Below are 14983 nucleotides of genomic sequence, written 5' to 3'. Positions count from 1 at the left end.
TATCTATCTATCTATCTATCTATCTATCTATCTATCTATCTATCTGTCTATCTCTTTCTTTGACCCCCTCTCCCAAGTCTATCTGGTTATGTAGCCAGAAGTCTGCCAGATGTTTTCTGGTAGATTACTGTTCCCTGGCATTTACCAATGTTGATTTTCATTTGCAGACCAAAGGATAGCGTTGGAGAAACACAACTCAGTAGAACCTGAGCCATGGAGGAGGTCTTTAGAAGTTGGGGGAAAGACAACAGGGGATCAGTTACTGGGGCGTCAGGGCAGGATGAGAAGGGAGCGCTCACTGGAGATCCTGATGCTGGGAAAGACAAAGGCAAAAGAAGAAGGGGACAGCAAAATATGAGATGGCTGGACAGCGTTACTGATGTAACTAACACAAATTTGAGCAGACTTTGGAGGATGGTAGAAGACAGGAGGACCTGGCGTGAATTTGTCCATGGGGTCACAAAGAGTTGGACTCGACTGTGTAACAGAACAACAAATGATTTCCCCATGTGTAAAAGTGCAATTTTACTAAACAAGTAGTTTGGTGGGGGTTTTTTGCACTAGGGAAAAGTACCGATATATAAAACCAAGGATCAAACCATTGAATGAAGATATTCTTAATATTTATAATTTCACTAAAATTTTGGGAGTATAATTTTAGGTTTTTTAAGGCTGACCCTGATAATCCTATACAGGCCTCAGTTTCAGTGGGAGCTCACAGGAGCATAGCTCCTGCATCTTTTTGAGAGTTCCATCTCTTCCTTCTGAGAGCTCCACCTCCTTGTCCATTGAATAATATGTGCAGCTGCATAAAAATCCCTGGATGAGCTCCACCATCTATTTTTCTACAAAATGACCACTGATCCTATACATATAGGTTTTTTCTCTGTGTTTTTTAATCTATTTGGTTATGTACAAAGAAGTCTACCCAATGTTTTCTGGTGGGTTACTGTTCCCTAGCATAAACAATTTGGCATATACCAATGTTGATTTTTTAAAATTATTTCTAGACCAAACAACAGAGCAGGAAAAGCATGACTCAGCAGAACCTCAGCAAAAGCCACAGGAGAGGTTGCTGGAAGTTGGGAGAGAGACTCCTCATACCCAGTTGGAGAAGCATGACTCAGAAGAACCTCAGCAAAAGCCACAGGAGAGGTTGCTGGAAGTTGGGAGAGAGACTCCTCATACCCAGTTGGAGAAACATGACTCAGAAGAACCTCAGCAAAAGCCACAGGAGAGGTTGCTGGAAGTTGGGAGAGAGACTCCTCATACCCAGTTGGAGAAGCATGACTCAGCAGAGCCTCAGCAAAAGCCACAGGAGAGGTTGCTGGAAGTTGGGAGAGAGACTCCTCATACCCAGTTGGAGAAGCATGACTCAGAAGAACCTCAGCAAAAGCCACAGGAGAGGTTGCTGGAAGTTGGGAGAGAGACTCCTCATACCCAGTTGGAGAAGCATGACTCAGAAGAACCTCAGCAAAAGCTACAGGAGAGGTTGCTGGAAGTTGGGAGAGAGACTCCTCATACCCAGTTGGAGAAGCATGACTCAGCAGAGCCTCAGCAAAGGCCACAGGAGAGATTGCTGGAAGTTGGGAGAGAGACTCCTCATACCCAGTTGGAGAAGCATGACTCAGCAGAGCCTCAGCAAAAGCCACATGAGAGGTTGATGGAAGTTGTGAAAGAGACTCCTCATACCCAGTTGGAGAAGCATAACTCAGAAGAACCTCAGCAAAAGCCACAGGAGAGGTCGATGGAAGTTGGGAGAGAAACTCCTCATACCCAGTTTGAGAAGCATGACTCACCAAAGCCACAGGAAAGCTTGCTGGAAGTTGGGAGAGAGACTCTTCATACCCAGTTGGAAAAGCGTGACTCAGCAGAACCTCAGCAAAAGCCACAGGAGAGGTCACTGGAAGTTGAGAGAGAGACTCCTCATACCAGGTTGGAAAAGAAAGACTCAGCAGAACCTCAGCAGAAGCCACAGAGGAGGTCACTGGAAGCTGGGAGAGAGACTCCTCATACTGGATTGGAGAAGAATGACTCAGCAGAACCTCAGCAAAAGCCACAGGAGAGGTCGCTGGAAGTTGGGAGAGAGACTCCTCATACCAGGTTGGAGAAGAAAGACTCAGCAGAATCTCAGGAGAAGCCGCAGAGGAGGTCACTGGAAGCTAGGAGAGAGACTCCTCATACCGGGTTGGTGAAGCGTGACTCAGCAGAACCTCAGCTGAAGCCACAGAGAAGGCCGTTGGGAGCTGGGAGAGAGATTTCTAATACCAGGTTGGGGAAGCGTGACTCATTAGAACCTCAGGAGAAGCCACAGAGGAGGTCACTGGAAGCTGAGGGAGAGACTCCTCATACCACACTGAAGAAGCAAGACTCAGCAGAACTTCAGCAGAAGCCACGGAGGAGGTTGCTGGAAAGTGGAAGAGGGACTCTTTATAGCAAGTTGGAGAGGCATGACTCAGCAGAACATCAGCAGACGCCACGGTGGAGGTCGCAGGAAGCTGGGAGAGAGACTCCTCATACCGGATTGGTGAAGCGTGACTCAGTAGAACCTCAGCAGGAGCCGCAGAGAAGGCTGTTGGAAGCTGGGAGAGAGATTCCTCATACCAGGCTGGAGAAGCAAGTCTCAGCAGAACCTCAGCAGAAGCCAGAAAGTTCGTCGCTGGAAGTTGGGAGAGGGACTCCTCATACCGGATTGGTGAAGCGTGACTCAGTAGAACCTCAGCAGAAATCACAGAGGAGTTTGCTGGAAGTTGGGAGAGAGACTCCTCATACTGCATTGGCGCAGCATGACTCAGTTGTACCTCAGCAGAAGCCACAGAGAAGGCCGTTGGAAGCTGGGAGAGAGATTCCTCTTACCAGGTTGGAGAAGCAAGATTCTGCAGAACCTCAGCATAAGCCACAGAGGAGGTCACTGGAAGCTGAGAGAGAGACTCCTCATACTGGATTGGTGAAGCGTAACTCAGTAGAACCACAGCAGAAATCACAGAGGAGGTCGCTGGAAGTTGGGAGAGAGATTCCTCATACTGCATTGGCGAAGTGTGACTCAGTTGTACCTCAGCAGAAGCCACAGAGAAGGTCGTTGGATGCTGGGAGAGAGATTCCTCTTACCAGGTTGGAGAAGCAAGATTCAGCAGAACCTCAGCATAAGCCACAGAGAAGGTTACTGGAAGCTGAGAGAGAGACTCCTCATACCGAATTGGTGAAGTGTGACTCAGTAGTATTTCAGGAGAAATCACAGAGAAGGCCGTTGGAAGCTGGGAGAGAGACTCCTCGTACTGCATTGGCGAAGTGTGACTCAGTTGTACCTCAGCAGAAGCCACAGAGGAGGTCACTAGAAGCTGGGAGAGACACTCTTCATACCGGATTGGTGAAGTGTGACTCAGTAGAACCTCAGGAGAAGCCACGGAGGAGGTCGCTGGAAAGCTGGAGAGGGACTCTTCATACCAAGTTGGAGAGGCATGACTCAGCAGAACATCAGCAGATGCCACGGTGGAGGTCGCAAGAATTCGAGAGAGAGACTCCTCATACCGGGTTGGTAAAGCATGACTCGGCAGAACCTCAGCAGAAGCCATGGAGGAGGTCTCTGGAACTTGGGAGAGAGACTCTTCATATCAGATTGGAGAAGCAAGACTCAGTAGAACCTCAGCAGAAGTCATGGAGGAGGTCGCTGGAACTTGGGAGAGAGACTCTTCATATCAGATTGGAGAAACAAGACTCAGTAGAACCTCAGCAGAAGCCATGGTGGAGGTCGCTGGAAGTTGAGAGAGAGACTCTTCATATCAGGTTGGAGAAGCAAGACTCAGTGGAATCTCAGCAGAAGCCATGGAGGAGGTCACTGGAACTTGGGGGAGAGACTCTTCATACCAAGTTGAAGAAACGTGACTCATCAGAACCTCAGCAGATGCCACAGAGGAGGCCGCTGGAAGGTGGGAGAGGGACTCTTCATACCAAATGGGAGAGACATGACTCAGCAGAGCCCCAGCAGATGCCACGGAGGAGGTCACTGGAAGGTGGGGGAGGGACTCTTCATACCAAATGGGAGAGGCATGACTCCGCAGAGCCTCAGAAGTTACCACGGAGGAGGTCGCTGGAGAGTGGAAGAGAGACTCTTCATGCTAAATTGGAGAAGCATGACTCAGCAGAACCTCAGCAGAAGCCATGGGGGAGGTTTCTGGAAGCTGGAAGAGAGACTGAGGTTCAGACTGAGGTTGGATATCCGGGCAAGCTGCAGAAGAGTCCATCTCCACGAAAAATAAGAAGACCAAATGAGGATCCACAGTCATCCCGGGGGATCTCATTGCAGGAATTTCCCCAAGCAAAGCAGGATAATTCACAAGTGGTGCAGGATTGCTTTGAAGGTTTTCAGCTTGGAGGACAATCTGCGACTGAAAGCATGCCAAGTGTCAGTGGAGAAGCTCCAGGGGCCGGAAGAAGATTTTCCTCCTCTGGGATGGATGACATTGCAGAGCATTTCCCCATCTTGGTTGAGCAGTCTCAGCCACAGGTAAGGATTTTTTATTTGAATAAGAGCAGCTCAGAGGTAAGATGAGATAATCATTATGGCCTCCAAGGCATAGAAAATGGCATTTTATCTGTTTGAAGATTTTCTTGTATATTTGATTGATCAATGTTGATATTGATTGATTGATGTTGACCAACAATGCTGATTCTGTCAGTTAGGCAGATCATGAGAAGGAAGGCAGGATGGGTTGCATCCATGCTTATTTCTCACAACCCTTTCTTGCACACCCAGTGAAATGTTGATTGCCACTTTGGGGTTGTAGTGTATCAGTAACAACATGCGACCAGGCGCGGGGGCAACTGGGCTGTCCCAGACGCCCCAGCGCCGGGCGCGGAATCCCCCGCCAATCAACAGCTGTGGCGGGAAGTTCAACCGGTCAGGATTGGCCTGACCGGCCCAGTAGGCTGTACCGGGAATTGTATATAAGTGGGACCCGGCCCGCGTGTTGTCTCTCTTGCAACGTGCTCACAATAAACTATGTTGCCCTACTCTTGTCTCCGCTTCGAGTACGTTACACTGGCGACGAGGATGGGATCCTAGCCTCATCGGCTACGAAGGAGACCAAGGGCACCACCCGGCCACGACCGCCACCGCAGCCACCATGGCCAGCCAGGGCGGAAACACCGGTCACGTCGAGCCGTTCGACCCCGCGAATCCAGAGGCCTGGGAATCCTACCTGGAACGGGTCGAATGCTACCTGAGGGCCAACAAGGTCACGGAGGACAGCATGAAGAGGGACGTTCTCCTGAGCGTCTGCGGGGCGGCCACGTTCGAGATCGCCAAGGGTCTCTCGGCCCCCGCCCGGATCACGGAGAAGTCCTTTGCCGAGGTCAGCAGACTCCTCACCGGCCACTTCTTACCTCAGCCTTCACGGGTGGCCCGCCGGTTCCTGTTCCACAGAAGGGACCAGGCGGCCGGAGAATCGGCCGCCGACTACTTGGCGGCCCTCCGCAGGATCGCCGGGAACTGCAACTTCCCCCAGCTGGAAGACACCCTGGCCGATCGCTTCACGTGGGGCCTCCGCGACGAGAGGCTCCAGCAGAAGCTCTTCGCCAAAGAAGAATTCACCCTCCAGAGCGCCTTCAACGAAGCAGTGGCGTTCGAGAGGACAGCGCGGACCTTCCCCAAGGCTCGGGCAGACACCGTCCACCGCGAGGAGCTGGACCACGACTGCCCAGAGGAGGAAGAAGCCTACCAGCTGCGCCGCCCAGCCGGGCCACACAGCCGAGCAGCCAAACGCCCCCGAGTGCCCGAATGACCCCCAGCGACGGAGAGAGTCCCCGCCACCAAGTGCGCCAGCTGCGGCGACCCCCACGACAGGAGGGACTGCCAGTCCCGGACCTGGGACTGCCGGAGCTGCGGGAAGACCGGCCACATCGCACGGGCCTGCCGGGCCAAGCCCAACCGGCGGAAGCCGACCACGCATCACGAGTCGGCGGAGTTCCACTCCACAGACTCCACGTCCCTTCAGGTACTGAACTTGCCCCTCGCCACCCCCGACAAAATTAAAATGGCGGTCCTCATAGAAGGGAACCCCTGCCAAATGGAGGTGGACTCGGGTTCCTCCATCTCCATCATAGCGGAGGAAACCCTGAGGAAACTGTGCCCCCGCCAACGGCTGCAACTAAGGCCGGCGGACTTCATACTCCGGGACTTCCAGAAGAATCCGGTGCAAATCGTGGGGTGGGCGCGGGTGCAAGTCGAGCGAGGGCCCTTCTACGGCCCGCTGGACATCCTGGTGGTAAAGCGCCAGCTTACCACCCTGCTAGGACTGGCGTGGTTCAAACCCTTGGGGATCCGCTTGGAGGGGGTGGGGCAAACCCTAACGCCCAGAGGGTTCGGGGAAATATGCCGAGAGTTTCCGGACGTGTTCGATGGGTCCCTGGGGAGCTACAAGGGGCCAGCCATTTCCCTACCACTAGACCCCACAGTCAGGCCGATTAGGCTCAAGGCGAGGAGGGTCCTGTTCGCCTTGAAGCCTAAAATAGAGGCAGAGCTAGACCGCCTCACGGCCCAAGGTGTCCTCGAGCCGGTGGACTACGCCACCTGGGAAACCCCCATCGTAACCCCCATCAAGCCAAACGGGGAGGTGCGGATCTGTGCCGATTATAAATGAACCATTAATAAGGCACTACAGGACAACCCCTATCCAGTGCCGGTGGTGAGCCACGTCCTGGCCGCCCTAGCGGGATCTAAGATATTTGGGAAGCTAGACCTGGCACAGGCCTACCAGCAGCTCCCAGTAGACAACAAGACGGCGGAGGCCCAAACGATCGTGACGCACAGGGGGGCCTTCCGGGTGAAGAGGCTACAGTTTGGGGTCAGCGTCGCTCCGGGGATTTTCCAGAGCATAATGGACACTCTCCTTAAAGGGATCCCAGGAGTCCAGCCGTTCTTCGATGACGTTTTAGTCGCCGCCCCGGACCCCGAAGAATTCGGCAACCGCCTTCGAGAGGTGCTCCGCCGGTTCCAGGCAGCGGGGCTCAAGGTTAAGAAGGAGAAATGCTTGCTGGGGGTCCCACGGGTGGAGTTCCTGGGGTTCGCCGTAGACGCGGCAGGAATCCACCCAACGGAAGAAAAGACCCGAGCCATCGTGCAAGCCCCGGCCCCCACGTGTAAAGCGGAGCTACAAAGCTTCTTGGGGGTGCTCAACTTTTACCATTCATTCCTCCCCCACAAGGCAGCCCTGGCAGAGCCCCTTCACCGGCTGCTGGACAAAAAAGCCCCTTGGGTTTGGGGCAAACGACAGGCCGCCGCGTTTCAGGCGGTCAAGGACGTCCTGGTGTCCAATGCAGTGCTCCACCATTTTGACGAGGCCCTCCCCGTCATCCTGGCCTGCGATGCGTCGCCTTATGGGGTGGGAGCAGTCCTGGGGCACCAGCTTCCGGACGGGAGGGAGGTACCGGTCGCTTACTACTCCCGCACACTCACTCCAGCCGAGCGCAACTACGTGCAGATAGATAAGGAGGCCCTGGCAATCGTGGCGGGGGTCCGCAAGTTCCATGAGTATCTATACGGGAGAAAGTTCACCATTGCCACGGACCACAAGCCCCTCTTAGGTCTACTGGCCCCAGACCGACAAACCCCCCAAATACTCTCACAGCGCGTGTTGAGGTGGAACCAATTCCTCAACTCATACACGTACACACTGGTTCACCGGGCCGGCAAGGCTATGGGTCACGCGGATGCGCTCAGCCGCTTGCCGCTTCCTGAAACGGGTCCAGCCCCCGCACACCAGGTCATGCTGATGGAGAGCCTCCCGGAGCAGCCCCTCCACGCAGCAGAGGTAGCCAAGGCCACACAGAAACACAAGACACTGGCATGGGTGCTCAACTGGGTGGTGAGGGGCTGGCCAGAAGGGAACATGGGGGAAGAATTCAAACCATATAAGACCAGGCGGGAGGAACTAGCTGCCCACAAAGGGTGCCTATTATGGGGAAGCAGGGTGGTGGTCCCGCCCCCGCTGCAGAAGCGGGTCCTGGAATCCCTACACGAGACCCATCCCGGCATAGTCCGAATGAAGGCGTTAGCCAGGAGCTACGTCTGGTGGCCGGGGATGGCCGGGGAGATTGAGACCTGGGTTCGGAGGTGCCAGACATGCCAGGAAACGCGGCCCGAGCCTCCCAGCGCCACCGCGACACGGTGGGAGTCTACCAGGAAGCCATGGTCGAGGCTCCACCTCGACTTCGCGGGGCCATTCCAGGGGCAGATCTTCATAATAATCGTGGACGCCTACACCAAATGGCTGGAGGTCATTCCCGTAGGGTCCACCTCGTCAGCCGCCGCAATCAAGGCGCTGCGCAGGGTCTTATGTACACACGGTATCCCGGACACCATAGTCTCCGATAACGGGACCGCGTTCACCTCAGCCGACTTCCAGGCGTTCCTCCAGCGATATCTGATTAGGCACATTAGGTCGGCTCCCTTCCACCCGGCCACCAACGGCCAGGCAGAGCGGATGGTCCGCACAACAAAGGAAGCCCTGAGCCGAATTGTACAGGGCGACTGGGACCACAGGTTGGCCGCGTTCCTCTTCGATAATAGGATCACACTCAACCCGGTCACAGGGGTTAGTCCGGCAGAACTCCTCATGGGGCGCAAGCTCATAACCCGACTGGACAGACTGCATCCCGACCGGGCTTCAGACATCCGCGAGAGCCCCGAGGTCCGGGACGCAGTCAGGGGTTTCTTTGCGGGCGACCCGGTTTACGCCCGGAACTATGCAAAGGGGCCCGATTGGGTGGCGGGCCGAGTGCTACGGGTGACCGGGTCCCGCCACTACGATATATCAACCGAGGGGGGCCTGGTACTACGACGGCACATAGACCAGTTGCGGCGCCGCACGCTACCAGAGGAGCCGGCGGACACAGAAGAGGCAAGAGCCGGGGAGGAGCCATCCAGGGGCCGACCTGAGGACGGGGCCCCAACACCCATAACGCCGGCGCAGGAGGCACCGGAACCGACAGAGCCCGAAGGATCTGCAGAACCAGTCCCGCCGCCTCCGTCCGCACCAGGGCCCACTGAAGCACCAGCCACGGTAGCCGCGCCTCCCCGACAGGACCTCCCTAGACGGTCCACCCGGGAGCGCCGTCCTCCCGCGTATCTGCAAGACTATGTTCATTAACCAGGGGGGGAGGGGTGTAGTGTATCAGTAACAACATGCGACCAGGCGCGGGGGCAACTGGGCTGTCCCAGACGCCCCAGCGCCGGGCGCGGAATCCCCCGCCAATCAACAGCTGTGGCGGGAAGTTCAACCGGTCAGGATTGGCCTGACTGGCCCAGTAGGCTGTACCGGGAATTGTATATAAGTGGGACCCGGCCCGCGTGTTGTCTCTCTTGCAACGTGCTCACAATAAACTATGTTGCCCTACTCTCGTCTCCGCTTCGAGTACGTTACAGGGGTCAGGTAACAATTTTTCTCCAGGTCTGTTTGGCAAGGGATCCTGAAGGTTTTTGCTATCTTCTGGGCATGGAGCAGGGGTCACTGGGGATGTGTGTATGTGTTTGGGTGCGAGGGATGTATTTGTGAAGTTCCTACACCGTGTAGGGGTTTGGACTAGATGACCGTGGATGTCCTTCCAACTCTATGATTCTATGATTTACGCCCTGCTTTTCTGTTCAATGGACATCCAGAGCAGCCTCAACCAACATTTTCTCCTCCATTTTTCTTCTCATGAAGAGCCCTGCAGGGTGGATTATGCTGAGAACATAATAATACTAATAATAATAATAATAATGTGTGTGATTACTAGCCCACAACTATCTTATGAACTTCTGTGTAAGAGCTGAGATTGGATCTTGGGACTCCAAGAAGCTAGTCCAACAGTCTAACCGCTGTACTATGCTCTCTTTGTTTGGTGCTGGGTTATAAGTCTACTTTGGAGATAGGCTCATGCTCTGTTTTTGTGACTGCTGTGGGACTGTTTGCTAGTATCAGGCTGTGGAAAGGGATGGAGTGGTGGATATAAATCAGCCGTCTTCATCATTGGGGAAACAGCATCTGTTGCTTTTTGCAGGGGAGGTTACTGGAAGTTGGAAGAGAGACTCTTCAGACCGAGGTTGGATATCCGGGCAATCTGCGGAAGAGTCCATCTCCACAAAAAATAAGAAGACCAAATGAAGATCCACAGCCATCCTGGGGGATCTCATTGCAGGAATTTCCCCAAGCAAAGCAGGATAACTCACAAGTGGTGCAGGATTGCTTTGAAGGTTTTCAGTCTGGAGGACAATCAGCAACTGAAAGCATGCCAGGTGTCAGTGGAGAAGCTCCTGGAGCCCAAAGATTTGCCTCATCTGGGATGGAAGATATTGCAGAGCATTTCCCCGTCTTGGTTGAGCAGTCTCAGCCACAGGTAAGGATTTTTTATTTGAATAAGAGCAGCTCAGAGGTAAGATGAGATAATCATTATGGCCTCCAAGGCATAGAAAATGGCATTTTGTCTGTTTGAAGATTTGTCTTGTATATTTAATTGCTTGATGTTGATATTGATTGAGCGATGTCGATATTGATTGATTGATGTTGATCAGCAATGCTGATTCTGTCAATTAGGCAGATCATGAGAAGGAGAGCAGGATGGGTTGCATCAGTGCTTATTCCTCATGGCCCTTTCTAACACGCCCAGAGAAATGCTGATTGCCACTTTGGAGTCAGGTAACAATTTTTCTCCAGGTCAGTTTGGCAAGGAATCTTGAAGGTTTTTGCTATCTTCTGGGCATGGAGCAGGCGTCACTGGGGATGTGTGTGTTTGGGGGCGGGGACGTATTTGTGAAGTTCCTGCACTGTGTACAGGTTTGGACTTGATGACCCTAGAGCCCCTTCCAACTCTATGATTTACGCCCTGCTTTTCTGCTGAATGGAGATCCAGAGCAGCCTCAAAGATCATTTTCTCCTCCTCCATTTTTATCCTTATGAAGAGCACTGCAGGGTGGATTGTGCTGAGAACATGTGTGATTACTAGCCCACGACTATCTCATGAACTTCTGTGGCAGTGCTGAAATTGAATTGTGGATCTCTGAGAAGCTAGTCCAACAGCCTAACCACTGTACTGTGCTGTCTACATGTGGTGCTGCGTTAAACTTCAACTACTCTGCAGTTAGTCTTGTGCCTTGTATTTGTGACTGCTGTGGGGCGATTTGTTAGGATCAGGCAGTGGAAAGTGGCTGTAATGACAGAGAGATGTAAAGCAGCCATCTTCATGATTGGGGAAACAGTTGCTTTTTTCAGCCCTGCAAAATACTCTGAGGAAGATGTATCTCTTTTAGGTGCCAGTGCTCTTGGAAGAAGGATTGCAGAATATGAAGGTCATGGCAAAGGGGGATGGAAAGGCTGGCTTGAATGGTAAGATTTGTGTTTTGCAATTATTGGATCGGAGATAAAAGGGGATAAAGGGGGATTTTTGCAATTTGTCATTCTGAGGTGCAAGACAGCAGAATAGTTGACGTTGGGAATCTAAAGGGAAGGCAGATGATGTCATGTCTCTGTAGAAATCATACCTGATCCATCTGATAGCCCGACTGAGAAGAGTTGGGCTGGTGTTCTCTCAGCTGAGCGTTCAACCGGGTTTTTGTCAAGTATAAAAACCTGTGGATTAAACCTACACGGATGTAGTGTAATATTGAATTGACCACTAGAGAGAGCAAAACAGGATCTGAAAAAAAAAAATCTGAAGAAACAGGGACTTACAAGCAAGGAAAATAATGTGGAAAAGCATTCATGTTGCCTGGCCATCTTCTGCTGCTGCACTGTGGGAAGTGAAGGGAGCACAGCATGGGACAAGGCCATGGCCGGCCGCCTTCTTTGCACCCCCTGGCTCTATCTGCCAGCGCCTGGGCAGAGGAGGTGGCGGCACAAAGCTCCTCTTCCTATGGTGCCTTCAGCTCAGAACTCAGCATCACCTTCTGTTTTCTCCCTCCAATGGGACTCTGCTTTGATGGGGGGGGCGGCCCTCAGCCCCTAAAACCCCATCGCTGGCTACAGCCTGCTGCAGTCAAAAGCAGAATGACTTGTTGCTGCAGACCAAGGCCAAAGGTAGGGTTGCCAATCCCCAGGTGGGGGCAGAGGATTCCCCGGTTTGGAGGCCCTCTCCCACTTCAGGGTCATCAGAAAGCAGGGGGCGGGGAGGGAAATGTCTGCTGGCCACTTCATTATTCCCTATGGAGGCTGCTTCCCTTAGAGTATAATGAAGATTGATCTGCTGGTATCTGGCGGGGGGGGGGGCTGTTTTTTGAGGTAGAGGTATCACATTTTGCAGCATAGCATCCAGTGCCTCTCTCCAAAATACTCTCCAAGTTTCGAAAGGATTGGACCAGAGGGTCCAATTCTATGAGCCCTCAAAGAAGGTGCCCTTATCCTTCATAATTTTCAATAGATGGAAGGCATTTAAAAGGTGTGTGGTCCCTTTAAATGTGTTGGCCAGAACTCCTTTTGGAGTTCAATTATGCTTGTCATAGCCTTGCTTCTGGCTCCACCCCCAATGTTTCCTGGCTCCACCCCCAAAGTCCCCAGATATTTCTTGAATTGGACTTGGCAATCCTAGCCAAAAGCCATGAACAAGAGGCAATAAAAGAACGTCATTGCGAAGCAAAAAATCATTCCATGGCATGAGTCCTCACCCTCACCATCAAATTTCCCAGTACAATTTCCCTTCACAGATTTGTAGGAATGCAGGGCTCTACTGCTGGTCTGTAGCTTAGAATGTACAAGGTACAATTGGGAATAGTATTATAAAGATAATGTGTTAGAATGGCAAAAAGCAGGGCTTTTTTTGAGTAGGAATTCACAGTCATTTGCGTCTGTGTGCTCATGTGTGTATGCATGTGCAATTGCATGCCTGGAAGTCACAGATGACGTCTGGCAACCCCTCGTGTCTTGGCCCTGGTATTCCTTGGAAGCTTCCCATCCAAGAACTTGCCAGCATGGGTCGTGCTTAGCTTCTGAGATCTGACAAAGATCGGGCTTGCCTGGGCTAACAAGTAAGTTCCAAAATGTAAGAGACCTAGACTGATTCCCACTCACCCTACACCGGTTTCACATTCCTCTTCTCAGCGGGGCTTCCTTCCGATTTCACACTATCTGCCCCGGGGCTTCAGCTAGCGTCTGCTTTTTCGTGCAGCAAACAGAAACCGCTAAAAACCAGTTTCTGTGTGAAAACGCCGAAGCTAGCTGAAGCCCCAGGGCAGATAGTATGAAATTGGAAGGAAGCCCCGCTAAGAAGAGGAACATAGCGTGAGTGGGAAATCAGTTTGAATGATAATTGCACTGAATCTGAGTTTTTGCACAATGCCAAATGATAAGTCACATCTGTGTTTCTAGAAGAGCATCTATATTGGCTGTGCATTAAAGAAAGCAGTGACTAGTATGCTTCTGTGTGGTCAGGAGTAGTCTGAAGTCTACCAGCTGTCTTATGATGAGTAACTGTTAGCTATGATTTGGCATTTACTAAGGCTAATTTTCATTTGCAGCCCAAACAAAGAAAATACAGAAGCATGACTCAGCAGAACCAGAACAAGAGGAGAAGCTGCGTGAAGGTGGGAAAGATCCTTATAATTTCTATTTTGGTACTTATTGGGGTGAACAGTTGTGGTCACCTCTCCAAATGACAGAAGGACCAAATGAGGAAGTACAAGAACCTTGGTGGACGAACCTGCTGGAAAAGATGGGTGAATTCTGGGCTTCCCAAACAGGTAACTCAAAAGGGGCATAGAGGCTTGAAAGGGTTAAACGCATGTAGCCCTTATTTCTAAAAGCCCATTAATTGGAATGGCCTTCTCAGTGCACCCATGTCCTCTTCCTTGCAAGACCGGGAGGAAGGGAAGCTGGTCTTTCATTAATCGCAGGTGAAATATGCAATATAAGAGTTTCCAGGAACAGATAAATGCAAAGAAAGAGATTCCTGGATAAAGGGAAATGGTGGAGAAAAAAGGTACAGGGACTATGGCAATTTTGAACGCTTCTGTCCTTCACACACAGGTTTTTTCCTTCGTTTCTTCTTTCTTACTTGCTCAGCGGACCTTAACTCTATTTATTGGTTAGGGTTGCCAAGTCCAATTTAAGAAATATCTGGGGACTTCGGGGGTGGAGCCAAGATCAAGGCTGTGACAAGCATAAATGAACTCCAAAGGGAGTTCTGGCCATCACATTTAAAGGGACGGCACACCTTTTCAATGCCTTCCTTCCATAGGAAATAATGAAGGATAGGGGCACCTTCTTTTGGGGCTCATAGAATTGGACCCCCTGGTCCAATCTTTTTGAAACTTGGGGGATATTTTGGGGAGAGGCACTAGATGCTGTACTAAATTTGTGCCTCTACCTCAAAAAACAGCCTTCCCCCCAGAGCCCTAGATACCTGCAGATCAATTCTCCATTATTTTCGATGGGAATAAATCTCCATAGGGAATAACAGAGTTCCCAGCAGACTTTCCCCTCCCCTCCCCCTGCTTTCTGACAACCCTGAAGCGGGGGGAGGGCCTCCAAACCGGGGGATCCCCTGCCCCCACCTGGGGATTGGCAACCCTATTATTGGTGTATGTCTGTTCCACTCTGTCACATTATTAAATATTTTGATGCTGGCCCAGCCCAGGGATGTGAGGAAAGAGACAAAATAATCTACTCATATTTTACTTTTGTAACGACACAGAAGAGGCTTTGGAAAGTTCAGCAATAAAACATTTTGTTTAACTTGGTGGGGGGGAAGGTCCGATGGAATCAGGGGGAGGATGTATGAGGTTAATGTGAACCTGTAATAATAACAGAGGCAACACTGTAATCATACTAAATCTAGATAATATGTTGCCAACAAATAAGTGTTTTTACTTTTCCACAGGGTCTTTGCAACTTTGAGCAGAAAGGCTTTCTTTTCTGTCTCTGCTTTTAACTCGCAAGCATAGGTTTCTGAGTTTGACTGATACGTCGCGTTTAAAAGGCAGGAATGTACAACCAATTTCCCCAAATCCTCCTATATG

General features: G+C 51.6%; 1 protein-coding gene across 1 annotated transcript in view; it reads left to right on the top strand.

The window, feature by feature from the left end:
- Positions 1-14983, top strand: part of LOC132571820 (myosin-2 heavy chain-like) — a 32424-nt gene that overhangs the window by 6746 nt on the left and 10695 nt on the right. Inside the window, exons 4-7 of the mRNA XM_060238613.1 lie at positions 1011-4504; positions 10039-10374; positions 11285-11360; positions 13484-13705. Of these exons, the coding sequence (XP_060094596.1) occupies positions 1011-4504; positions 10039-10374; positions 11285-11360; positions 13484-13705 (4128 nt within the window). The remainder of the gene's footprint in view (positions 1-1010; positions 4505-10038; positions 10375-11284; positions 11361-13483; positions 13706-14983) is intronic.

Source organism: Heteronotia binoei, chromosome 5 (assembly GCF_032191835.1).
Source record: "Heteronotia binoei isolate CCM8104 ecotype False Entrance Well chromosome 5, APGP_CSIRO_Hbin_v1, whole genome shotgun sequence".
In the NCBI taxonomy this organism is placed as follows: domain Eukaryota; kingdom Metazoa; phylum Chordata; class Lepidosauria; order Squamata; family Gekkonidae; genus Heteronotia; species Heteronotia binoei.
The sequence above is the reverse complement of the archived record's forward strand: the minus strand, read 5'-3'. Positions and strand labels throughout refer to the sequence as shown.